This window comes from Equus quagga, chromosome 5, assembly GCF_021613505.1.
Source record: "Equus quagga isolate Etosha38 chromosome 5, UCLA_HA_Equagga_1.0, whole genome shotgun sequence".
Classification (NCBI taxonomy): Eukaryota; Metazoa; Chordata; class Mammalia; order Perissodactyla; family Equidae; genus Equus; species Equus quagga.
The window spans coordinates 58,090,331-58,117,247 of NC_060271.1; the positions used below are offsets into that span (position 1 = coordinate 58,090,331).

The 26,917-nt window shown below is 38.1% G+C and overlaps 2 protein-coding genes across 5 annotated transcripts in view; one reads left to right on the forward strand and one right to left on the reverse strand.

Annotated features, from left to right (window-relative positions):
• EIF5B (eukaryotic translation initiation factor 5B) overlaps window positions 1-12,670 on the reverse strand; it is a 79,506-nt gene extending 66,836 nt beyond the window's left edge. For both annotated transcript variants that reach the window (XM_046663044.1, XM_046663043.1), the window contains exon 1: window positions 12,496-12,670. In XM_046663044.1, coding sequence (XP_046519000.1) covers window positions 12,496-12,530 — 35 coding nt within the window. In that variant the 5' untranslated portion in view covers window positions 12,531-12,670. The remainder of the gene's footprint in view (window positions 1-12,495) is intronic.
• A 1,047-nt stretch (window positions 12,671-13,717) lies between these two features.
• TXNDC9 (thioredoxin domain containing 9) lies at window positions 13,718-26,063 on the forward strand. Of its 3 annotated transcripts, none has more exons than XM_046662734.1 (5): window positions 13,718-13,862; window positions 15,950-16,168; window positions 19,584-19,702; window positions 22,839-23,093; window positions 25,424-26,063. In XM_046662734.1, exons 2-5 carry the CDS (start codon window positions 15,980-15,982, stop codon window positions 25,539-25,541), a joined length of 681 nt encoding a protein of 226 aa, XP_046518690.1. In that variant the 5' UTR covers window positions 13,718-13,862; window positions 15,950-15,979; the 3' UTR covers window positions 25,542-26,063. The 3 variants fall into 3 exon arrangements, with proteins under 3 accessions (XP_046518690.1, XP_046518691.1, XP_046518692.1); XM_046662735.1 differs by having other exon boundaries at window positions 13,718-13,840; XM_046662736.1 differs by having other exon boundaries at window positions 13,778-13,880.
• Window positions 26,064-26,917: the final 854 nt, after the last annotated feature.

Here is a 26,917-nt window from a genome sequence, read left to right on the forward strand (position 1 = left end):
GAACAGACATGCCTAACCCTGTTGCTACCCGTTTTCACTTTACTTTGGTTTCTGCTCCTCCCCCCAAACACTCTTTTATCAACAAGAGCAAACAAGAGGAAAAGCATAAGGAGGAATCCCATTCTTTACCCCTAACTATACCCCAGTAGTCCCAGTAACAATAAAGGGAACAGAGAAATCCAGTACTGCCTTCTCCATAGGATGCCTTTTGGCATCTCATTCCCTCCAACCTGTCTCTTCTTACTCAGCACTCCTGGATCACCAATAGTTACATATGCAAAGAGGAAAAAACAAGACAAAAGAGGGAAAAGATCAGTAGTCATTGCTCCTCTCTAGCTCCCACCACTTGCACAACCACTGACCCCAACAGTTCTCACTCCCCACTCCTTCAATGGAGTTCTATCTAAAGTACTACAATCCATTAATAAATTCAGAGCTACCTATTATGTCTCAAACAAAAAAAAGGACCTTCCAGCCTACAATTTCCTTATGAACTAAGACTTGACACCTTTAAAAAGGATATGAAACTATACTGCTACTTACACTTTACAACGCAATGGAAACAGAACGTATCTTGTTACCTTCAGTTCAGCCTAATTCTCCACCTTCTAAATACCAGATATGTTTAAGTGACAAGAATACAACAGCAAGCCCAAGCATCATCTTGTAGATCTCCAAATATATATAATCTAAGTTCATACACATAAATTCCAATACATCTAACTATAAAATCAGTCTAGGGCAACTTTTTCAAATTAGAGTTAGTACTCTCAATGGCGGGGCGGGGCGGGGGGGGGGGGGTGAAATGCACAGTTGTGGGTGATTTTGGAAGCCTGAAAATTCTCCCCAGTAACTTTTTTCTGTTTGTTTGTAACTTTAATTTGATAATAAAGATTTAAGACAAACATACCATGAACCATATGGATGGCTGGCTTATCACAGTCTACTGTCAAAGTACACCATCCCAAGGTTTTGTTTACAAACCTCCACTAACTTGTTTCACGTCGATGAGAAAGATCAGAAGCAGAATTATACGTAAATTTTTTTGCCAAGACAAGGCGCTATAATGCAAAGCTCAAAATCATTAGGTCAAATTGAAAAAAACCAATAAGAAAAATTGAGCCCTTCCTAGTATGGGCATGCCAAACTCTAAGAAATCCACTATAGGAGGCAACACATTCTCAATGAAATGGCCATTTAGATCCTGCTACTCAAAGAAAACTTCTAGGATAAGCTGCATCAGCACCAACTTGTTAGAAATGAATAATCTCAGGTCCCACCCCAGATTTACTGAATCAAAATCTCTAGTTTAACAAGATCCAAACGTGAATCAAATACACATTAAAGTTTGAGAAGCACTGACTTAGGATCAACAAAATAGTAACATCCTTCATGTTAATACTGCAAGTTTGAACTTTAAAAATTTTATATTTGTTACTATTTGATATGATTATTTGGGGTTTCATAATCGCATAAGAGATACAAGTTTATACCTAGTATTATGCCTGTAGAAATATGTAGGTAATATTGATCATTTAGGCAACCATTCTCAACACCTTAAGAAAGGACACTATGTTATAAAATAGTTAATCAGGGGCCAACCCCGTGGTGGAGTGGTTAAGTCCGTGTGCTCCGCTTCGGCGGCCCAGGGTTTCGCCGGTTCAGATCCTGGGCCCGGACCTGGCACCGCTCGTCAGGCCACGCTGAGGCAGCATCCCACATGCCACAACTGGAAGGACCCACAACTAAAATATACAACTATGTACTGGGGGGATTTGGGGAGAAAAAGCAGGGGAAAAAAAAAAAAGATTGGCACCAGAGCTAACAACTCTTGCCAATCTTAAAAAAAGAAAAAATTGTTGATCAAATTGAGCACTTTCAGCGCTGACTGAAAGTGAACTCACTTGTAGTTTTTGTATTCTGTAGTAGCAACTCTGGTTCTTAATCACTGTTAAAGGATTATTCTCACCTAATTTACTATGTATAGCGCCTGGCATAACCAAATAAATAGTAACAATTTTTGATGCAGGTACCTACTCTCAGGAGAGGGTACTTCTCAATAATCAACTTGCAGAACGACAGCATCATTAGAATGGTCTGGCTGCACCTGTGTACAGAATTATTAGGCAACAGAAAAGCAAGTGAAGATCTCAGATACTCCTTATTAACAACCCTTGGTATTCAAGAGCTAAGAACATACAGCACTCTTGTTCCAATCTGGCCTGCTCTCCTCTGATGGCCGATTTAATTAGAAATGGATTTGAAAGACATACATATAATAACTTTAGGAAGCAAATCTGAAATCTTGAGGGTGGTACTCCCATACTTAACCTAAACTCCATGTTCTCCCTTCATCTGCTCACTGTATTATCTGTGCATATGTCTATTTGCTATATGTACTAAAATATAAGATCTTTTGAGAACAGAAGACTCCTTTTTGTATGCCCAATTCACCTCTGTACCTTCTACAGCTACCAACCAGCAGGAAATGTAACACATTCCTAACAGGATCTATTAAAGAAAAAACCCTGTTCTGGAATGGCAACCACAACTTTCATACAAAAAGCAAGGCTCACCAGTCTCATCATAGAAGTTTACTGTACTTTTGATCATAGTAAAACTTCCAAATTGAATTTTTTGAAACAAATTCAAACACCAGTTTAAAAATCCCACTGAGAGAAAAGTACAATGACATTTCACTTACCTAACACAAATAAGCATTCAACCGTATGTGAATTTCCCAAATGAATGAAAATGCACCACTCTTTAAAATTTAAGATGTAAGCCTTTCTTATAATAGACTATTAACCTCCTAAAGTATTTATGTATGTCTGGAGTTGTTTCAAAATAATGGGAAAGGGAGGAAGAGAGTGGGTAGGGTATAGATGAAACAAGGTCATCCACAAATCGATAATATTTGAAGCTAACTGATGGACACGTGTGTTCATTAAACTATTCTACTTTTGTATGTATTTGAAAACTTTCATTTAACCCTACAGTAATCCAAACAATATGGTACTTGTACAAGGATAAACATAAAGACTACAGGAATAAAATCAAAAGTCCAGAAATAAATCCATTCATTTATGGTCAATTGACTTGACAGCACCAATCAACAGGGAAAGAAACAGTCTCTTCAACAAATGGTGTTGGGACTAGATATCCACATATAAAAGCATGGAGTTGGACTCCTACCTCACACCACATACAAAAATTAACTCAAAATGAGTTAAAGACCTAAATGTAAGAGCTAAAACAATAAAACTCTTAAGAAGAAAATATAAAGGTGAATCTTCATGATCTTGGACTTGGCAATAGATTCTTAGCTACAACATCAAAATTACAAACAACAACAAAATACATAAATTAGATTTCACAAAAATTAAACACTTTTATAAAAAAAGGACAATAACAAGACAATGAAAACACAAACCACATAATGGGAGAAAATAATTACAAACCATGTATCAGATAAGGGTTAAGTATTCAGAATATATAAAGAACTCTTACAACTCAACAAAAAGAGAAACAAATCAATTTAAAAATGAGCAAAGGACTCGCACATATGCGCAAAGAAGATATACAAATGGCCAGCAAGAACATAAAAAGATGTTCAGTATCATTAGTAATCAGTGAAATGCCAACCAAAACCACAATGAGACACCACTTCACTCACTAGGATGGCTATTTAAAAAAAGAAAAGGAACAAAAGCATTGGCAAAGATATGAACAAATGGGAACCCTTGTACATTGCTGGTGGGAGTGTAAAATGGTGCCGCTGCTGTAGAAAAGTTTGGTGTTCCTCAAAAAGTTAAACATAGAATTACCATATGACCTGCCGATTCCACTCCTAGGCATGAACTCAAAAAGACTTGAAAACCAGGACTCATACAAACACCCGTACACAAATGTTCATAGCAGCACTATTCACAAAAAGTGGAAAACAACTGAGATGTTCATCATCGGATAAATGGATAAACATTATGTAGTGTATATATACACACACACACACAATGGAATATTAATCAGCCATAAAAACAAAATGAAGTACCGATACCTTCTACAACATGGATGAACCTTGAAAAGATTGTACTAAGTACAAGAACCTAGACACAAAAGGTCAGTCATAGATGGTACAATTCCATTTATATGAAATATCCAGAATAAAGAAATTAAAAGACATAAAGTAGTTTAGAGGTTTCCAGGGGCTGAAAGAGAGGGAAGCAGGGAGTGACTGCTTAATGGGTACAGGATTCTCCATTAGGTGTGCTGAAAATGTTTTGGAACTAGATAGAGGAGATGGCGTAACACTGTGAATGTACTAAATGCCAAAGAATTGTAAATTTAAAATGGTTAATTTTATGTTATGTGAATTTCACCTCAAAAAAATTTCACAAAATTGATTACATATTTCATGCCAACTCAAATAGGAGTAAATAATAGAATTTAACTTTATTCATCATTTAAGAGTGATAAGTTTGTAGGTTTGCAAAGGGATTTTGTCCTTAAACCAAAGAACAGCACAGAACAAGTTGCCACTTATAAGTCTCTCTAATAATTCCCCTCCATTCTAATCACCAATAGGCTAAGATAACCAAGTGTTCAAAGTGAGAGCATGAAGACAAGATTTACACAGAATAAAAGAACAATAATTTTAGCCAAATACCTATAATGCAAGTGTAACTTTTAAAATTAAATTACAAGCTACACCACAATGAAATGCAACATGAACCTTCTTTGCAACCTGGTTTGAACAAACCAACGGTGAAAAGTCACTGTGGAGCTACAGATTGGAAATATAGACTAGATATTAAGTATTAAGAGAATTTGTGTTAACTGCACTGGGTGGGATAAGAATGTTGCGGTTATGCAAGGAAACGTAGAGAGAAAACATCAATGTCTATAAAATACATATAGCAAAAATGGGGGCAAAATGGTAGTAATGATTAAATCTGGGTGATGATTGTATGGGAGTTCATTATACTAATCCCTCAACTTTTCAGTGTACTTAAATTTTTATAATAAAAAATAAAAATTTTAAATTTAAAAAAATATATAAAGCTTGTATAAACAAAAAATAAACTTTGGCCTGAATTACATAACACAGTACTTTGACTCATAATTTCCAGTGTGAGAAGACAATGCCTTCCCAACATTTAAGACTTTTGTTAGCTATTAACGTGTCTAAAAGAGGAAATCATTTTTCATAATCATTTTGACCTTAGAGCAAATTAAATTCTTAAGAGAACGATGGAAAATTCACTGAGTACATGTCTTTTTTCTCCGTAGGGTTGAGTCCCGACAAATAATGCCTTTAAGAAAAGTAACATCCAACCTTAAGTAAAAGGTCACTGACCTGGAGTGGGGGATTATAATATAAGACTAAAAATTGGACAAATGCACTACTGTCCTTTTACTGTTTTACAGGGCATTAAATATTGACTTTGTATATACGAGGTAAAATTTCAAGTCCAACCACTTAAAAAAATAGAAATAGACTATATAAATTCTAACCCAGGATAAGAGAGAAAAAAATTTTTTTAAATAGAAATAAAGCAGAATTGGCACAAATAAAAAAAAAACATGACGGCTGAAATAACGTCAAATATATCGTTAATGAAGAGCAATGTAAGTGATTTTAAACTCTTAAAAATATGTTACCAAAATGTTTCTATAAAAATTCAATGTTATGCTGTTTACCAAAAGATAGACCTGAAACAAGTACACAGAAAAGTAAAAGTAAAAAAATAGAATCCCCAACAAACACTAGCAAACCAAATCCAAGAGCATATAAAAAGGATTACACACCATGACCAAGTGGGATCTATCCTAGGATTGCGAGATTGATTCAACATACAAAAATCAACTCATGTAACCCACCATATATAAATAGGATAAAAGAAAAAAACCACATGATAATGTCAACAGATGAAGAAACAGCATTTGACAAAACCCAACACCTTTTCATGGTAAACACACTCCCCAAACTAGGAGTAGACAGGAAACTCCTAAGCCTGATAAGGGCATCTATGAAAAACACAGCTAACATCATACTTAATGGGGAAAAACTGAAAGCCTTTTTCCCCTTAAGAACAGAAAAAAGACAAGGATGTCCACTCTCCCCATTTCCATTCAACAGTGTACCACAGGATCTACTCAAAGCTCTAGGCAAGACAAATAAAAGGCATTTCGATTGGAAAAGAGGGAGGAAACACTCTGAACTTGCAGATGATGTGACCATGTACACAGAAAATCCTAAAGAATCAACACACACACGACAGAAAACCATTACAGCTAATGAATGAGTTCAGTAAAACTGCAGGACAGAAGATCAATATACAAAAAGCAATTGTATTTCTATGTACTAGAATTGAACAATCTGAAAATAAAATGACTAATTTCATTAACAGCATAAAAAAGAACTGATGCTTAGGAATAATTTTTAGAAAGAGTTGCAAACCTTGTACTCTGAAAACTATGAAAAATCACTGAAACAAACTGAAGACCTAAATAAGTGGAACGACATGCCATATTCACAGAACTGAAGGCCTAATATTGGCAATACTCCAAAAATTGATCTATAGATGAAATATGATCCCAATCAAAATTCCAGCTGCCTTTTTTTTTTTGAAGAAATTTTGAAGCTGATCCTAAAATCTATATGGAACTGCAAGGGACCCAGAACAGCCAAAACAATCTCAAAAAAAGAACAGTTAGAGAAATCACACTTCACAATTTCAACTTACTACAAAGCTACAGAACTAAGAACAGTGAGGTAATGCAGTTAAGGAGTGACATATAAATCAACGGAACAGAACTGAAAATCCAGAAATAAAGCCCTACAGGTATGGTCAATTGATTTTGACAAGGAATTAGAGAAAGAATATCTTTTCAACAAATGGTGCTGCGACAAGTGAAAATCCACATGGAAAGAAGGAAGTTGGACCCCTACCTCACACAATACACAAAAATTAACTCAAAATGGCTCAAAGGTCTAAATGTTAAGAGCTAAACCCACAAAATTAGAAGAAAATATAGTAAATCTTTATGACCCTGGGTTTGGCATGGTTTCTTAGATCCGACACCAAAAGCACAAGCAACTAAAGAAAAAAATAGGTAAATCAAACTTCATCAAAATTAGAAACTTTTGTGCTACAAAAGGAAGGAAAAGACAACCTCCTGTGGGAGAAAATAAAAACAACCCATGGAATGGGAGAAAATATTTGCAAATCATATATGTGACAAGACATTTGTATCTAGAATATATAAAGAACTCCTAATCCTCAATAATAAAGATAAATAATTTAAATATGGGCAAAGGATCTAAATAGGCACTTCTCCAAACAAGATATACAAATGTCCAATAAGCACATGAAAATATATTCAACATCTTAAGCCATCAAGGAATGCAAACCAAAATCACAACAAAATACCACTTCATATCCACTAGAATGGCTATAATCAAAAAGCCAGATGATGATAAATGTTGATGAGGATGTGGAGAAACTAGAACTCAGATACATTTTTCGCTGGAATATAAATGGAGCAGCACCTTTGGCAGTTTCCAAAAAAAAGTTAAAGTGCTTGGCAGTTCCTGAAAAAGTTAAACATAGAGTTACCCTATGACCCAGCAATTTCACTCCTAGGTATACACCCAAAAGAACTGAAAACATGTCCACACAAAGACCTGTACAGGGATTTTTATAGCAGTATTATTTATAACAGCCAAAAAATGGAACCCCAATTTCATCAACTGCTATAAAAAGTTTACGGTTTGAATGAAGCTTCAGAAACAGAAAAACCAAACAAATATTTTATATCTCGATAGAGAGAATATTTCTATCACCAAAGGGAGGTTTGAATAGCAATGATTCTAAAACATGACTGCTTCCTAGATGAAAAGTAGGGATTTCTCTAAGCACCAATCTGAAATTTTACATACCATGTCTGAAATGGGAAGGAATGAAACATTAAGTCATCATTGCTTTTACTTTAAACACACAGACTATGAGACAGGCAGTTATTCAATTAAGGTTAAACGAGAAAGAAATTCTTTTTTTTTTAAAGATTTTATTTTTCCTTTTTCTCCCCAAAGCCCCCTGGTACATAGTGTATGTTTTCAGTTGTGGGTCCTTCTAGTTGTGGCATGTGGGACGCCGCCTCAGCATGGCCTGATGAGTGGTGCCATGTCTGCACCCAGGATTCGAACCGGCGAAACCCTGGGCCGTTGCAGCGGAGCATGCAAACTTAATCACTGGGCCATGGGGCTGACCCTGAGAAAGAAATTCTTTAAAGAAATTTTGGCACTGAATGACCTATACTGAATGGTGGTTGTTTTTCTATTCTCCCTCCTTCTTTGTTAAGTTCTTAAAAATCTTTAACAGTTGCTTCATCAGTAAAGATCTTATGTAGATATTAATTTTTCTTTGGAAAGTCTATATTTCGGAATATCAGGATTTCCTAGATCAGGGAGCACACACAGTAAAAACCATAGGTTCTGGAGTCAGGTTTGGCTTAACAGCTGAGAGGCTCTAAGCCTCAAGCACATTATTACGCTAAATTCCAATTTCCTCTTCTATATGTTATACAGTAGTTCTTATATCTTTATGCCTTTCCGTTCCTCCCAGATTCTCAAATTAGTTATAGCAGGGTCAGTGGTTCTGCATTAAATGTTTTCATTATTAAAATTACGTAAATATTGTTACTGCTACATCAAGTGGTATACTGTGATTATTTCAATACTGTTTAATAAGTGTTCAAAATACCTGTATATTTTGTACTATAATTTCGCAGCAGTATAATCTGTCACAAGGCATAAGTTAGAAAGGGAGGAAAAAAGGAGTCATTTGTGTGTCACTAACCAAAACATGCCTGATTGCAGACCCATTATAACCTGAAATATAACTGCCACACCCGAGAGAGCCAAAAAAAAAAAGAGAACCAGAATGATGAATGGGAGGCTAACTGTGAAAAACTAGATAATTCAGCTCCTTTTTTACCTCTGCACACATCATAAGAGAACATCCACTGTATTGTGTAAATGGAACACAGGTTTCCCCTAAAATAAGGTCCCATCGTGTAAACTGATGACTGGGAAAGTTATAGGAAGGAATGAAAATACTGCCTTAGATTTTCGTATGATCTGTAGATATTGAATCTTATCCTTTGTCTTATAAAGAGTTTCCCCAATCAACTGAAAAAAGGCAGGAAAATTTGCTTAACATCCTATGAAAATCTCATTCTCAGAATTACACAAGCTGGAACAAAATTCTACAACTTAGTCTTTAAACAAAACCATACTTTAAAAAAAACTATAGTGTGATATAACAAAATATATGCTATCTGAACAAAACTAGACACTCAGAGTAAATAAAAAAATCTGGGCCAGCCCCAGTGGCCTGGTCGTTAAGTTTGGCATGCTCCATTTTGGCGGCCCAGGTTCAGTTCGCAGTTCCTGGGTGTGGACCTACACTTCTGTTATCAGCCACTCTGCGCTGGCAGCCCATATACTGAAAAATAGAGGAAGATTGGCACAGATGTTAGCTCAGGGTGAATCTTCCTTAGCAAAAAAAAAATAAAAAAATCTAAATTTAAATGAAAATTGAGTGGTTAAGAAATTTAAATGATTGATTACATATAAGGATTAAAACAGTCAAGTGTTCTATGTTCTCTCCAAAAACTGAAAAGTGGCCCAATGCCTTATCTTAACTCACAAAGCAGCTGTTCATTTCTCACCCAGTTCTACCTGACCTGAAACATGCTTGGCTTAGGACAGCTTGGGAAGTAGGATGAATGCAAAATCTTTAAAGTAGGGGTCTTCATACAAGAGTAAAACCAGATAAATATCTCATTTTACACAAACGAGAATATTAATCCTAAGGTATGACTTTCTCCTTCTAGACTTTCTTCCCAGTCTGTGTTTTTGTTCCTTTCATAAATATTCCAAATATCCTTGGAGATAGTACTATTTAAATATACAACATTAAGTTAATATACCCCAACTTTTGGTCACTTTTTACTGAACTTCCTCTTCCACAAGTAAGCTTGTTTGGTTTTTGTATTCTTCTGGTGACCTGTGGTGACATTATATTTTCTGGAAATTATTTTTTTAAGAAAGCAATTTATTGTACTAAGGCATAGTTTGTTCAGTTTAACACAGAAGGGACTTGAAAATCTAGTAAGAGAAGAAACTAGAGGATACAGGAGGATAGTAGTGAAATAATAAAATTTAATCATTAACCAATGGAATGAAGCACTTATGGGAGCCACCAAGGGACAAAATTGTGGCTTAACTGACACTTTGGGGAGTGAATATTTTTGTTCTCTAGGCCTTTAAAATTTAATCAGAAATAATTTATTTTGTACCAAAATAAACAAACAAAAGGTCAAAGCAAACTCACAAAACAGTGGAACTTCCCTGCCCCTCTCTCCCTCCTCTAAAATATCTTATACGGAAGGCCAAAGTAAAAAGGCCATGCAGTTCTAGTCAAAGGGAGCCCTCTGCAAAACCTGAGTATTTCTTAGACACAACATGAAAAACGTTCAAGCAAAGGAGTCCATGAAGCATTAAAAACAAACAAAACCTTGATATTGGCATATGAGAAAATAAATTATGTTTTTCAATTACGTTGCCACCACTTTCATCATGAGCCAAAAAATAAAGACTACAGATTAGTCTGAGGGGGGAAAAAACCCAGTAACATTCCTTCTACACTACCAAACCAACATTTAACAATAAGGCTCCACTGTCTGCAATTTAAACTTTATATCACCCATGAAAATCTTTACAAATTAATAAGAGAAACTCACTTTTCTCTAGAAACACACAGACAAGAATAAGTACCTCCCTTCTGAATAGCTTTTTTCCATTGTCAAAGAGTCTGGAAAGTAAAAACTGTAAGTAAAAGAATAACACATACTTGTACTTTTTCATCTAAAAAACAGACTTCTGTAATCCTGAACCAAACAAAAAAACACTTTTTTAAATAAGAATCAGTGAAATTAGAAAACTGGATACTTGATAATATTTAAGAAGTCACTGTTAATATTCCTTAGGCTTGATAATAACGTTGTGGTTATTTTTTCCATCAAGTATTTATCTTTCAGATACACTTAAAGGACTTACACCTGAAGGGATTCTGAGATTTGCTTTAAAATATCCAGCAGGTGGACAAAACAGGATTGGTCACGTGATAACAACGGTTGAAGCTGGGCAATGGGTACATGAAGCTTTATTACCTATTTTTTTTTTTTTATATGGTTGGGGGAAAAAAGTATCCTATGCATCAAAAAAATCCTGTCAAAAGTAGAGAAATTTTTGTCCCATTAAATCACCCAGAATTCTGCTTATTTTTTTATCTGTTTTGATTAACAAGTTCTATTCTTCAAACCAATTAACTTCCTCCAGTAGACCTCTAGCTGAAATACAAGATTCACCTTGGTGCCTTTTAACTCCACTCGGCAGCTAGGTGAGTGCCAGGTGAGGAAATGATCCAGGATTCCAACGTATAATTAGTGATCTTATTTAAACTTCAAGACCACATATCCGTTTTTTGAGTCAGAATGATGAACTGGCACAGGTTGTTATTTATGCTTTTCGTTTTTTGAATTTACCTTACTCTCCGTCTAGTATTTGAACTAAGTTTGGTGAGTAGTACACCAACGTGAAAAGTAACAGATGTTGTCCACTGCCGGGAAGTAAACTATTTCAATGAGAAGGGTAACTCAATCGAATGTGACACACAAATATTCCAAAAATCTCGAGAGTACGTAACTCTACATCCACCCTTACACTCCCTCCCCGCCAAAGCCTTTTTTAAGAGGTTAGAAAAGAGCAACCTTGGTTGGTTTCATCTCCTCCTTTCTTAGGGGAGGTGCTAGCGAGTAAAGAAATGACCAAAAGACAGGCCGGAAGAAAGCAAGCGAAAAGCGTGGAGTCCAGACCATCAGCCCCTAAATAACTGAGAACTGTATCCAAATTGTAGAAACTTACGTGGGAGTTAGCTATTCAACACCCCCCTGTAACGCCGACGTACCCGAGCGGCTCAGAGGGAAAAACCTGGCTCTGGGTACACCACAGTCGAACTCCCTTCTCTCCAAGTATTCGTGCGTACAGAGGCATAAAAAGAACTCTTTCTGACCCTCGCCGACAGAACCGCCGCAAAACAACAGCCACCCGTCCAGGCCACGCTGGCCGGGCGGCCCGAGGCCCGCGTCCCTCCCCGCGGGGCCGGGAACCCTAAAACAACCGCCCCGCTCCTCAGGCCGGGGACCCCTCTTTCTCCAGGCCGGGCGAGGGGAAGCGGTGGGACTGAGTCTCGGTTCGGAGAACTCGCCCCGCCGAGGCCCTCCGCGCCCGCCGCCCACTCTGCGCCCAGGCCCGGAGCCCCGCGGGGCCGGTCGGATGCCTCGACCCCGGTCCATCCCGCGCCGGCGGGACCCACACGACCCACCGAGCCGCACCGGCCGCCGCCGTGCGGACCCAGCCACTGCTACCTGTCTTCGCTTTTGTTTTTCTGCTTCTTCCCCATCGCGTGACAGCGGCGCTCGTGGCCCCAGCCCCTCCACTCGGTCTCTCACAGACCCACTGTCCCCCGGCCGACTCTTGGCCCCCTTCGGCTTCGTCCCCACGGCGCTGCCGCCTCTCGCACCCGGCTCTCCACAGACCCGCGCACTGAGACAGGGCACATATGGTGTGAACTCTCAATGCGCAAGCGCATCTCCCCGCCGCCTCGGCGTGGGGACGCAGGGCGCGGCTCATCGAGAGCCGCGCTTCGTGTAGAGCGTCTCCAGTTGACCCGCCCTTCAGGCGGGAGCCCGAGCGCCCCCTTCCCGCAAGCGTCCGCTGCGCACCGACGCCCGCGCGGTTTCCAGGTTCTAGAACCCGGAGGTGGACAATGAAGCTGAAGATACCCCACGACAGCCCCTCCTTACCGGGGAACGCAGACTTGGGGGTGTGGAGGTCGGTTCAGAAGTAAACCTTCCACCTTTCAACCTCTGTACCTTGGTATTCTCAGAGGCACGAAGTTCATTAAAGAACCCCAGTGGACCAATGACGAGCGCCCTCGGTGTTCCCAAGAGAGATGAATCCAGGACAAAATGAGGCCTCTCAGTAACGTCCATGAATTATGAAGTATGCACAGTGACACACACACACACACACACACACACACACAAAATCATAAAACAAGAACACACCCATTAACTCCCCCAAATAGATCTTAATCTTTGCATTCAAAGTGACAGTAAGTTCCAAAAATTTGTGTTAGGGAAGTCACGAGGGACCTACTAGGGTGGCGAAAATCTATATCTGGATCTGGACGGTGACATTACAGGTGTTAACTATGTAAAAACTAGCCATGCTGTATAAGTTACGCTTCAACTCTTTAAAAAAGGTAAGTGTTCAATAAACAGAATGGAAAAGAAGTTGGCACGTCACTCGAGCGAGATCGCAGATGTCTCATTTCTGACGTAACATTACGTGTACTGAGAGTCAGCCTAAAAAAGTCTGACAATTCCGGGCTGAGCACTAAGAAACTACCACTCCCAGCATACTTTGCCCGCTTGCCCGCTCCGCAGTTCACCGGAGAGAGGCAAAGGATCAGAAAGCTGGGGTTCCGGCCTGGGGACGGGGGTGGGGAGGCGCAGGCGCACAAGCGCTCGCCACACGCCCTCCCCCCCCCCCCCCCCCGCCTCCCCCCCCCCCCCCACGCCTTCCTCGGGCGTCCCAGGTTGTATCGCGTGAGGGCCGCAGCCAATAAGGAGGCGGAAGTGACGGACCGGTTCGCCGCCACCGGCAGCTGCTACGAGGCTGAAGGCGGAGTGGACTGGTGTTCTGGAGGTAGTGGTTCCCCACTTTTCAGGTATCACCGAGAGCTCGGGTGAGGCAGAGGGCAGTGTAAAAAGACCAGCCACCGCTTCCCGGTGCTAGTGGACACACCGCCACTCAGCATCCGGCCGTGGCGGGGGAGGGGCGCGGCCGAGGCGCGGGTGTCACTGCCGCGGGGGAGGCTTTGGCGCATGCGCCCCGGGCGGCGTTGAAGCGGGGCTGCCTGAACTCTGCCCTCGTTTGTCCCTGGGGGCTCAGGGAGTGGCTGGGATGCTTTTGGGAAGGTACCTGAGGTGCGGTTAAGGATAAGGCTCCTTGGTTGTTTTGACGGCCGCACGTAGAGGCATCAAGGAAATGGTTAGGTAATTTAAGAACAAGTCCCTTTCCAACGTTCCATTTGAACTGAAAAAGGGAAGAGTCAGAGGCTTGTGGTTTGAAGAATGAAAAGTTATCAGGATCCTACACCATCACCTTTGCCCTTTCTGAGTGTGGTGAACGCCACCACCTGCCCCCAGAACAGCTCTTGTTAATCGCTTCGGCTCAGCATTAAATTCTGGGCTCATGCTATAAAACTCCAGGGATAGGCATCAGCTATGCCCCTAGTAAGAACAGGTTCTGATGTGCAAGTCATTGTTTAATATCCGGTTTTCTGCCTCATCCAGCACCTGTACAGAGGGTCACAGTCCTACTAACATTTTTCTTGGGAGGTAGAGCGTGTGAAATTCTTACTGTGTTTGAAATATTTAAAATTTAAATATTTCTTTAAAAATATTTTAAAGAAGTATTTAAAAGCTTTAAAATTTTGTAGCATTTAAGAGGAACTTACTATTTGGTTTTTTAAAGTCAGAAGTACTTTTGAAACTTAAAGTTTTGGGACAAAACTTTGAAACTTAAGCTAGGCACGTGTTTATTCAATGTTCAGTATTTTTTGAGCACCTGCTGCGTTCCAAGCACTGCTAGTTCTGAGGGTACAAAGGTGAAATCAAGTATGCTTTTCAACTGGTTTTCCTGCGAAGAAAAAGGAATCAGAAGTGAAGTTTGCAACAAGACTATTTCTCTTCGATTCTACATTTATAGAGCGTCTGTATGGGCCAGACTGTGTCAAAAGCTGGGTGAATGAGTTCACAGTTTATTCAGATTTTTTAAAGTGCTTCAGTAGTATTTGCAGATATATCATAGTTAATTGAGATGCAGCAGCCTCCTGCTTTGACAGGCAAGCTATAATTCATGTTTCTGTGGTAATAACCCAGGGGTACACATAAAATTGCCATCTGATTGTTGCTGGTAGAAAGTAATAGTTTTCTTTAAAAATATATAATTGAGATCAATCTTCCTTTCTAATCTGAATTAGATTCTGTTTTTAAAGTCGTATTTTACATAGAGGAGTGGTGAAAAAATCAATATTCTTTTTAATGTTTAGAGTGTTAAATTGTTTTACATCAAAGTCAAGAACACTGATTGTCAGTAAGTCAATACCAATATCAGTCTTTGTGGCCTCGTGGATTTTGTTAGGTAATCGGAGAACAGGAATGGAAACTAAAGCTTAGGCAACATGAGGCGCTGTTCTTTATATAAATTGTAATAACCTCTTTTAGGAGTTCAAGAAATGAAAATCATTTAGGCAGAAACCAGGAAAAATACATCTTTTACTCAACTCTGCTCTTTACTGAAGCCAAGTTTGCTACGTGTATGTTTGTGTAAAATCTCACTGCAGTTAAACTTTGCCATTGTTCACAGTCGTTTCTGCTTTACTTCCCCTTGGTAGGGAATGCTGATGGTCAGTGTATGCCACTAAGTGTGACTGCACCTACTCATTTCTCTCTGGTCTGGTGATGGTGTTAAAGACTTGTCTTTGTTTTAGTGTAGTAAAACGCAAACTAGGTCAGAAGCACCTAAACTTTGCTCTAAGTAGTTGCTGAGTGGTGTAACTATAACCTATTGAAAATTAAATTGGAAAAACACTTAATTAAAAATTCTGAAGCGTAACATGAAGTGCTTGGTTGTCAGCAGAACTCTTTGTGGACTACAAATTACACTTGCTAGAATTTTTGAAAATAAGAGAGAAAATTTTGCTTAGTGTTTGTACTTTTTTCCCCCTAACTTTATAAACCTTCTCCCCAGCACCAAGGCTGAACCGTACCATTTAGAAAAATGGAAGCTAATGCATCTGTTGACATGTTTTCAAAAGTCTTGGAGAATCAGTTGCTTCAGACTACCAAACTAGTGGAAGAACATTTGGATTCTGAAATTCAGAAACTGGATCAGATGGACGAAGATGAATTGGAACGCCTCAAAGAAAAGAGACTTGAGGCACTAAGGAAAGCTCAACAGCAGAAACAAGTAACCTCTCTGCCCTGCTTTCTGAAATTGCTATAACAGTATGCTCCTAACAACTTATATATATGTGTGCTGCAGTAGTTACATTTCAGTCCTCATTTTTAGGGTGTTTTTGACCTCAAAGTACCTATCATTGTTAAAAATTTGCTCCAGAAAAAGATCAGTTTTAAAGACACTTAGTTAGCCTGATCAGTATGTTAATCCACAGTCAAGTAAGACAAACGTGTGCACAAGATCATTTTCTGAGCTCAGATTTGCATGGTTGAGACAAGAGTGGACTAGGAAGAACGCTAGGAGCAATAGGAGTCAGTGGTTTCCCTTCCAGGTAGTAGTAAAGCCTGTCATACTTTAGCTGTGCTCAAAGCAAACTGGAAAAGAGCTGTAAGGCAACTTACATTAAAGAAAGTTTTACTTCAGTCGTTTTCAATGCAATGTTTAATTATGTGGCTTATTTATTCAAAAGAACGCATGCTGTGTCACAAAGAAAGGTGGCCACAGCTCTACGCTTATTGGTTTCTTAGAGTGTAAGTGTGTAACAGACTTGTAGACTCTGATCAAAGCCAACTGGGTTAAATTCTGCAAATTGAATTTTGATTAAAAAATGTTTCCATTGGTTTAAGTTACATTGAAATACATTGTCACCAACTCTGGTTCCTCTTCAGTTGGCTGTGAGTAAAGCATAAGCTTTAACTTTTCTGAAGAAACAGGAAATTTTGTTTGTGCTGCTATAGTGTCTCTTTGATAACATTTACACCATCACTGTTTAGAATTGCAACAAAAAAGAATCTTTTAAATGTGACTGAGTTCTAGTTTTTATATCTTGAGTTGTCTAAAATAGGGGGGGTGTGTGTGTGTGTGTATATATATATATTGTTTTGAATATATATATATATAGTTTTGAAACCAGGCTACTTTTCTTAATATAATGCTATTAATTGTCTAAGGTAATATATGATGAGATTCTGCTACAAACTCATATTTCATGATCACAGTTAAGTACACTACTAATTGCTAATGCTAAACCTCTTTTTAAGGTTGTCCTGACTAGGATATTTTTGTAGAAAGACTTTGAATCTACTTGATTTGCATTGAGGGACATACATTAATGTCTTAAACGAAGTTGCAGCAGTTAAAAACAGTAGTCTGAATATTTATAATTAAAAACCAACTGAAGCAAGGAGACTTTAGGGCTTTATTAATATACAAGTCAATTTAAAATGAATTTGTCATGGAGTAACTCAGAGGGTTTTATTTTAGAGCTTTCATTTGCATTTTAATAGATTTTTTTTATTAAAGTGTTTTCTGAAGAAGTAAGTAAGAAGCCTTAATGGTTTTTATAGATGCTCTTTTTGAAAGAGTAATGTAGATGTATAGTAATTCTGATTTTCTGATCCATGAGGGTATTGGGGAAATCAGTGTATGCAGTGATATAAGCATTTAATTGGCCTATGCTAATCAATATTCCTCAGTCAACCAAACACCCACCTGCTGTTAGAGCAGCTAGAGATGTAGGACTTAAGTACGGAGCAGAAAGACAAGGTGAGAAATAGAAAGAGCCCACCAGAGGGTTGGGTGATAGCCATGAAGTGAGAGCCAGGGGCTGCCCACCTGCCGGGCCTCAGGGAGGCTCAGGCTGCACTGTTAACTGTGCCCATCCTGCCGAATCCATTCAGCAGACACCTGTGGAGCACATGCTCTGTGAGAGGAACTGTACTGAGAGTGCAGCCATGCGGCGTCTTGGGAGAGAAGCTGCGCATTGCTGGAGGTTCAGAGTGGGCTTGCCTCCGTCTAAGGAACTTGGACAGTTCAGGTCTTCAGCCTGTTGGTTAAACACATGAGAATAAATAATGAAAAGAAATAGCAGTTTTTTAAAAAACAGAAAAATACTCTTTTTTTAAGGGCACATGTCGTTGGTGAACCGAGAAAGGAGTCATGAAATGTCATGTCATTAAGGAATTGTATTTGAGAGTTTAAACTGTTTATAGAAGCTTTACCAAAGAAATGTCACAAAAGGAGAATATATCAGGGCCTCTTGTGAGTGTGAGCTCAGTGTAAGCGAATCTGAAATGGATACCAAAACCATGAATGCAGTCTGGGCTGTGTTAGCTTAAGTCCAGAGGAGGAGGGCAGCTGGCACCCCTGCTCCTTTCTAGTTGGATCGCTTCTGGAGGGCTGCGTTCAGACTAATGCCACATTTGAACGGGACGTGGAGGAGTTAGACTATGTTCAGAGGAGGACAACCAGGAGCATAAGAAGTCTAGAAATCGTTTCATATGAGAAACAGTCAAAAGGAAATGGAAATGTTCAATTTAGGGAAGGGAGGACATAGGCAAGACGAGGTATTGAAGGGCAGATGTGTGAAAGAGAGATTAGAAGTTTTCTCTCTAATCTTAGGTCCAAGCTGGGATCCACAGACCAAAGTTACGGATATATTGCAGTTCAGTGTGAGACGACCTTTCTAAAAATTAGAGAATACGTGTACAAATGCTTTTTAAGCACATGTGCCAGACACTGTTATAGTTATTTTCATGTTGATTTTCTGTTTTCATAACAACTCAATGAGATAGTTGCTTTATGATTTCTACTTTACAAATGAGGAAATTGAGACTCAGAGAGGTTATTAGAATTCATAGCCTAATAAGTGGTAGAAGGCATTTGAGCCCATGCCTCTGCCTGCAGGCCCGGTGCTCTTTTTGTTAAAACCAGCTGCCTGGAAAAGGAAACAAGCTTCCAGTTGAGGCAATAAGTGTCCTGCCACCAGAAAGGTTCAAGAAGCCGAAAGGTCTGACAGGCGTGGTTGATAAGGGTTGAGATACTGGTTTGGGAAGTTGGATTGATGACCTGTGAGATCTTAATTGTTTCTGGACACCGTCTGAGGAGACAACTTTTTCTTTCTAGGATGTTACCCATTGGTGGCGAGTATAGGAAGGTTCCTGCCTCTCTGGGGTAATCAAGAGCACACAGCTTCAGAACCACAGTAACCCCTCTCCCCCTTCTCTGATCCCCAGAAACTGACTTTACCTCATGAGCATTAGTTTTAAAAACTTCGTAGTGACTCAGATCAAATGCTTCTGATTTTAGTAGTTTGAGTGCAAAGAAATTAAATAAATGATTACATTCTAAGTCTCTTGAGTCTAAATTTTTATTTTCGAAGTCCTAAGAAAACATACATGTTTCAAGTTACCAAGACAGATAGTTGTCTTAAATATGAGCCATGCTATGGAGATAATTACTGCCCATAGACTGTTTTTCCATGGATACTAGATACATAGGAAAGCAAATCAATAAAAGGAATTCATTAATCTAGAAAACAAAATCGACTTCATTAGAAACTATTATGGTGGTTTACACACAAAATGTAAAGTGGTATTGAAAGAGATATTACAGATGTGTAATATTTCCCTTTTCTTCAAATTAGGAATGGCTTTCAAAAGGACATGGAGAATACAGAGAAATCCCTAGCGAGAGAGACTTTTTTCAAGAAGTAAAGGAGAGTAAAAAAGTGGTTTGCCATTTCTACAGAGACTCCACATTCAGGTAACTGTTTCCATCAGTGACTTTTTTAAACATGATGAGATCTTTGAATAGAGGTATACTGACTTAATAGAGAAGTTAAGAAAAATAAAAGGAACTACTTCCTAGAAGTAATAGAAGTCTGTACTATAGAAGTCTGTACATTAAAGTTAAGCAATTGTTATTTTAAAGGTTACCTTAAAAACCACTGACATACAAAAGTATAAATGAACTTTATTGAAAATCAAGAATATTTCCAGAGAAATGGCTATTTTCTGAATTATATTTTCACTAGCTAACCTTAAAAACATTTTAGAAATAGACGCTTAATTTTTTTATGAAGGCAACAGAAATTATTTCTACTTTTTTTTTCCTACTATTATGATATAGCCACAGTGTTGGGAATGGGCATCAACACCTTGAATACCCGCTCTGAATTCATTCACTCCTTCTCAGCTAGCAACTCATGGGGAGACAATGGCTTGAGCCTTTCACCAGAAGCATAGTTGGGACTGCTAGGCGTGGCTGGAAGGAGAAGAAAGTGATTTCTCTTAGACCAACCCATGTCTGCACACCATTCTGTGGAGGCAGATCCCTTTTAAAAAGAAAATACCCCCACAAGAGGTTATGACTTAAGCCAGATGACTCAAGCCTTTTCTTTTTTAAGCCCCAAAATTTGATTAGTTGCCAACATTTAAAAATTTAGAGAGACCTCATTTTTAAAAATCTTGATTTCAGAATTTTTTTAAAAAACTACAAAACTTGATAATAACAGACCTAGAACTCAGTATGAAAGCAATTTGCTGATGCTGAGTGACAGCTACCTCCCTTAGACGGACAGACACTCCAGTGTACAGTCTCTCATTCCCTGTCGTCTCAGCCCTGCCCACTTCTCTCATTTGCATAGCATGCCTGGCCCTTGTCTTACCCTCACTGTGCAACAACTTGGTTATTAGTTAACCCCTTTCAGAGATTGATCGCCTGGGATTTATTGACTAAGAAAATAAAAATGAAAGAAAATTTTGAGATGCTGAAATCTCCTATAAGGGAAAGTGGGAGAGGGGATTAGGAAGGTAAAAGAGAATCAAGGAAATCCTCTGCCATTGTGGTACACTGTCATCTCCCCTGGGCACGCATTCCTTAACTTGCCAACCTCGGACATATGTGATGAGGTGGTATATTGGTACCCTATCAATCTATAAGGTTATTGTTTGTTCACTTGTTTATTAAATGTCTTTGCCTGCTAGATTGTTAGTTTTGTGAAGGTAGAGAGTTTACCTGTATTGTGGCCCACTGTGGTCTGGATTCCTAGCCCTAGAACAGCAATGGCTGACACATACTGGGTGCTATGTATGTACATTTGATGGATATGTAAACAATGCAGCACTAACACTACTTACGTTCAAACAAAACTGAAAAATCAAAATTTACATCATCAGTGAATGTATATATATTTATGTACCAGAGTTCCTAGCACATAGTGGGCTGGATGCTTTCATGTGTAAAATCCAGGAACATTCACAATGACCCTTTGAGGTGAGGAGATATAACTTCTATGCTTCTTGTGTGCAGACCAAGACTTGGAGAGATTAAGTAACTCAAGTAATGTCTCTCAGCTAATGAATGATAAAAGAGGATTTGAATCGAGGTTTTTAGTCTCATGCTGTTTTAACTACACCATGACTGCTGCTTCTGCAATTTACTAAATGGATTAATTGGCAAATGGCACATAGACTTATTTAAAATAGGTTTCATATTACTCCAGTAAAACCATGGAGTTAATTTATGTACAAATTTGCAAGAACATATTCTCATATATCAGTTGATTCATCATTTGTTTTGAGCTTCATTCAAAGACCATTTGTTAATTTCTTCTCTCATACCATTTTTCACTAAAATCTCATTGCTGCACTACAGAGGTGATATATGAAAAGATACGTTCAGAGGGAAAGTGATGAGGCATCAAGGTTATAAGAAACACTATGGACCCAAACCAAATTCAGGAAAAACTACACCAAGAAGTGCCCCAAAAGCCTACTAGTAAAAACAGCTCTGGAGCATTTGGTGTCTTAGCTAAAGCAGTGTTTCTCGGGGCTGTTCCCATGGCCGAGTGGTTAAGTTCGTGCACTCCGCTCCGTTGGCCCAGGGTTTCGCGGGTTCGGATCCTGGGCGCGGACGTGGCAGCGCTTGTCAAGCCGTTCTGAGGCGGCGTCCCACGTAACGCAACCAGAGGTACTCACAACTAGAATACACAACTATGTCCTGGGGGCCTTTGGGGAGATAAATAAAAAAAGATTGGTGACAGTTGTTAGCTCAGGGGCCAATCTTTAAAAAAAAAAAAGAGAAAAATTAAAAAAAAAAATAAAGCAGTAATTCTCAGACTTCTCTGGGCATGAGCGTCACCTGCATGTTTCCCAGCTCCATCCCGAGAATGTTGATTCACATGTATGTTTTAAAAGTTGATAGTAGTGAAGACCTACGGTTAAGAACTGTTTCAGAAACACTAGAGGATTGAGTAGTTTAAAATACATTTTAATTTAAAGAAAATGCCACTTCCATTTTCTTCTCCAATAGAAGGTGGCTTGATAAAAGTTACTAGTGATACTTTTCATTTCTTTAGAACCTCAATGACCATATTTATAGCCCTTGTCCTTAATATACTTCTGACTGACCAAGTTACACGGAAGTGTTCCTTCTCAGTGACACTGTTCAGTCTTTCTTAATGACTTTCAAATATGGCACTGTATGTACATTTCTAACTCGGGAAAGTGTCTTCTGGGTTCTGGCAAGTTAAAATTTGTCACCCTTCAAGCTCCCTGTATGAGATACCAGGAAACATGCATACAGAAATGACAATTTGTTCTTACCATGAACATGATGACTTCATGAACTATCTATAACTTAAGGCATATATTGAATATTTTGTTTTTTATAAATATAGTTAGGGCAAATCTGACTGTTTTTGTACCCCTCATAATCAGGCAGCTAACCTATGAGGTGGAAATGAGGTCATCTGACACAGGCATAGGTTGGCTGCCAAATTATGAGACTCAGCCAAAAAAACTGTAAAATTAGATGTACCATAAATATTAATGATAGTTATTTTAAACAAGAAATCTGTTGCTTTAGCTTTTGATTGTCTATATGTTGTTTTTTACAGGTGTAAAATACTAGACAGACATTTGGTGATACTGTCCAAGAAACATCTTGAGACCAAATTTTTGAAGCTGAATGTGGAAAAAGCACCTTTCCTTTGTGAGAGACTGCGTATCAAAGTCATTCCTACACTAGCACTGGTAAAAGATGGGAAAACACAAGATTATGTTGTTGGATTCACTGACCTAGGAAATACAGATGACTTCACCACAGAAACTTTAGAGTGGAGGCTCGGTTGTTCCGATATTCTTAATTACAGGTAACTTGGCAAACAATAGATTTATTTTAATTCGCATATTCAGTCGATATTTTTAGAGAGGATTTTTTTATATTAACATTTATTTTATGGAACTAGGATCTTTTGGCTGAGATGTAGAAAAACTTTCACAAAGGAAAAGCATATTTCTTAAAGTGTACATTATTGTTAGCGTGATCTTACAACAAAATCACAGTTATAGATATTGAATCTTGGAGTACACCTGGCTATAAAAGTTTTCAACCTAATAGAACTTACTGAATCTAATTCTCTATTAATCTGGAAAGCCAAAGTGACACTCCAGAATTGACTCTTCCCTGATTTAAACCAGATTTCTAAAATTGTTAATGACGTGTTTTTAAACATTAGATTTTTACTGTGGATATTCCTGCCTCACTTGTAGAATCTGATAAAATATATAGAATCTCATTTCTGTGCTTCGCTTAAATTACTTTCTAAGGGGAACAGTCTCAGTTTGAAAATAGTTTAAAATCCATCTTCCATTTTTCATTCATCTCTTTGTCCACTTCTCCAGACAAATAATTTATCAGAGCATATCATCTTGTCTTTTGTGCCTGTTCTTGATTTTCAAAAATAGCAGGTAAAATTGTGCAATAATTGTGGAATTATCATTCCACAGTCATAGTGCCTTTCAATAAGTGGAAAGTTCTCTCGTCTTTTCAATCCCCCTCCCCATTTTTCTCTAAATCTTTCCTACGTATGCCTAAATCATTCCTACATTGTAGAAATTGATTTTGGAGTTTATTTTCTTAATATTAAATAAAATATTAATATTTAGTGAATTATTTTGAAATGATTTCAAACTTGAAACAAGTTGGAAAGTAGTACTAAGAATCATCATATACCTTTCACCCATATTCCCCAATTTTAAACGTTTTCTATTTGTTTTATCATTCTCTTTCTAGATACATGTAAATTTTTCTCAGAACCATATGAGTGGGAGTGGTAGATGTGTTGTCCCTTTAATCCTAAATATTTCCATGTGTATTTCCTAAGAACAAGAACATTTTCTTATATAATCAATACAATTACTAAAACAGGACATATTATGTAATTTACAGACCTCATTTAAAGTCTACCATTGTCCCAATAATGTCCTCCATATCAAAAAATGTGTTGTATGTAGTTACTGTGTGTTTTTAGTTTCCATTAACCTCTAACAACTTCATACTTTTCCTTTATTTTTCAATACTCGGATATTCTTGAAGAGTACAAGCTAGTTATTTTATAGAGCATCTCCTGATTTGGATTTGTCTAACGTTTTAAGATTAGATTCAGATTATGCGTTTTTTCACAGGTATGTTATGAAAGTGATGTTGTGTTGTTCCCTCTCAGTGCACCATATCAGGAGGCATGTGGTCGTTTGTCTTATTTCTGGTGGTGATAACTGAGCACTGGTTAACCAGTTGTCTACCAGGCTTCTCCATATCCTATATTAATTTACTTTTTCATTTTTTATATTAGAATGGGCTATGGATTATTTTATTCATTGGGTTATAGTCTGTTACTATTATTATTTACTTTGAAGCTTAGATTGCCCCATATTTGGCCAGTGAGAGCCTCTTTCATGCTGGCTTCTCCAGCCTTTTGACATGTCCCCATAATTCTTCTGAGCACTTTCTTTCTGGTACAAATAAGATGTTTTGGGGGGGCTCATGTTGTACTCTCCTTAGAATTGGCTGTTTCTCCAAAGACCGGTGGTTCCTTTCAGTGGCAAATGATATTTCAAAATCGAGATCTAGGTGCTGGGAATATTGCCAAATATTTTTGAAAGAAAAAATTATCTCATTTCACTTATTTTTCAAGCATGATGGAAAAGAGTTTCATACCAATTCAAGGTTAATGATAATGAATTCCATGAGTTTTGTTATGTCTGTAGAGATCTAAACATTAAAAGATGTTAACAGTCTTAACAGGCTCTCAAAAATAGAACACCATTTTCCTTTGTCATTCTCACAGTGAAAAGAATCAAATACAGGTTCAGCATATCCAAAACAGATGGAAGAAACTCTGATTTCCTTCCATGCCTTTCAGTCAGAAATTCTGTTGGTGCCTCCTCTGAAATTTAATTAGTAATTAATCATAAATGAGAAAATAAAACATTGATCTAATATATTTAGTAGTACAAAATGAGGTTTAAAACTATTAACCATGAGTATGAATAATATACCTCTTCCTTAACACCAGCACTTTAAAGAAAATTTTACTCTATATGTTACAGAGAGGAAGAAAAGAGATTTTTGTGCAGTTTAGTCTACCAACTTTACTAAATCATAAAGAATAAATGGTTTTCAAATTTGCTTTATTTTTAGTGGAAATTTAATGGAGCCACCATTTCAAAGCCAAAAGAAATTTGGAACAAACTTCACAAAGCTGGAAAAGAAAACTATCCGAGGAAAGAAATATGATTCAGACTCTGATGATGATTAGAGATCAGTCATAATCCTTTGTTAATTGTCTTTTTATTTCTGCTTATTTCAGAATTAGATGTGTTTTCTAAATTCTGTTGATTTTGATACAGTAGTCATCTAATGGTCATATTCTAGAGTTTTATACAGTTGTAGCACATCGAAGGACATCTTTAATACTTTCTGTGTGGAGCTCATGTTTAAGTTGAGAAAAACATCTGAATTCTTAAATTATCTGGGAAGGATCTGGACTCTATTTTTGAGATTGGTTTTATCACAATATGATTCTTACATCTTTATACCATTCACAACTGTGTTTTTAATCTACTGAATTAGAAATAGAAATTCAGCAAACTATTCCAGGACTAAGTCTTACACATTATTTACTTTATACACCAGGTCAAGTAACATTTACTGGTATAACAGACTGCACTTGTAAATGAATTCTAAACACTCTTCACTTCTGGAATATATTCAAATAACTATTAAAGAACTGCTTATTTATTCTGTATGCTGCATCAACTGATGGCAGCAGAAAGCTCTTTCAGGTTGTGAACATATTGCCTTATTTAAAGGATCCTGATTGCTTGTATTTTAAGACATGCATTAAAAAATAATTAGGCAGTGCTTTGGGAATAACAACATCAGGAGATCTACAGAGTCCTCAGTTAAACAACCGTAACTGGTAAATGTTATTTAAAAAAACATTAAAGTTCCTGGAAATTGTCATAAGAGCATACAACAAACAAAAACATTTATTCAAGAAAATACTAAATCTTTGTAAGAATAGTGAGTCTCCATGGTATTGAGCCACAACCCTGCACCCTTCCTCCCTGAAGCTTTCAGTGTTAGTCTGTTTCTGCCTAGGAGGAGCAGACTACTAGCATTTGTCGTCCCTGCCCCAATTTGTGTGTTACAGAAGGTCTAGAGCAGCAAAGAGGTCTGGAGCTTCCTTCCTCCACCCAGTGCCACTTCTAGCACAGATGTACCCCAGGAATGGCAGACCAAGTATTGCCCAGCTTACTCATAAGACTTGTAGACCACAGGTATCATTCCTAGAAAAGCAGGCTAGTCTCCCACCCACGTCTCTGGGGAGTAGCACAGAGTTCTGCCCGGTGGGAGAAGCAAACTACAAAAACAGCTTCCATAGCACTCCCTAAAGGGACTGACTTTATTTAGAATAGAGTGAGAGAGAAGTTCAAGCCTAAGGGTGTTGCTGTAGACAAAAGAGATTTGGAGGGTGGGGATCGGGGAAAACAAGTAAGAGGAGACTGGTAGCTCCATGATAGCAACAAGCAAAAGGGAAGACCAGTGAGAAGTTTAACAGAGAATGAAAGAGGCAGCTAAGAGTAGTCCTAAGGTTGGAATAAGCCTCAAAGTCTACAAGGGCCTGAATTT

Coding starts and splice junctions, on each gene's coding strand:
- TXNDC9 (XM_046662734.1), top strand. CDS start 15,980: ATGGAAGCTAATGCATCTGTTGACATGTTTTCAAAAGTCTTGGAGAAT. Junction 19,703..22,838: donor TACAGAGACTCCACATTCAG/GTAACTGTTTCC, acceptor TGTTTTTTACAG/GTGTAAAATACTAGACAGAC. Junction 23,094..25,423: donor TCCGATATTCTTAATTACAG/GTAACTTGGCAA, acceptor CTTTATTTTTAG/TGGAAATTTAATGGAGCCAC.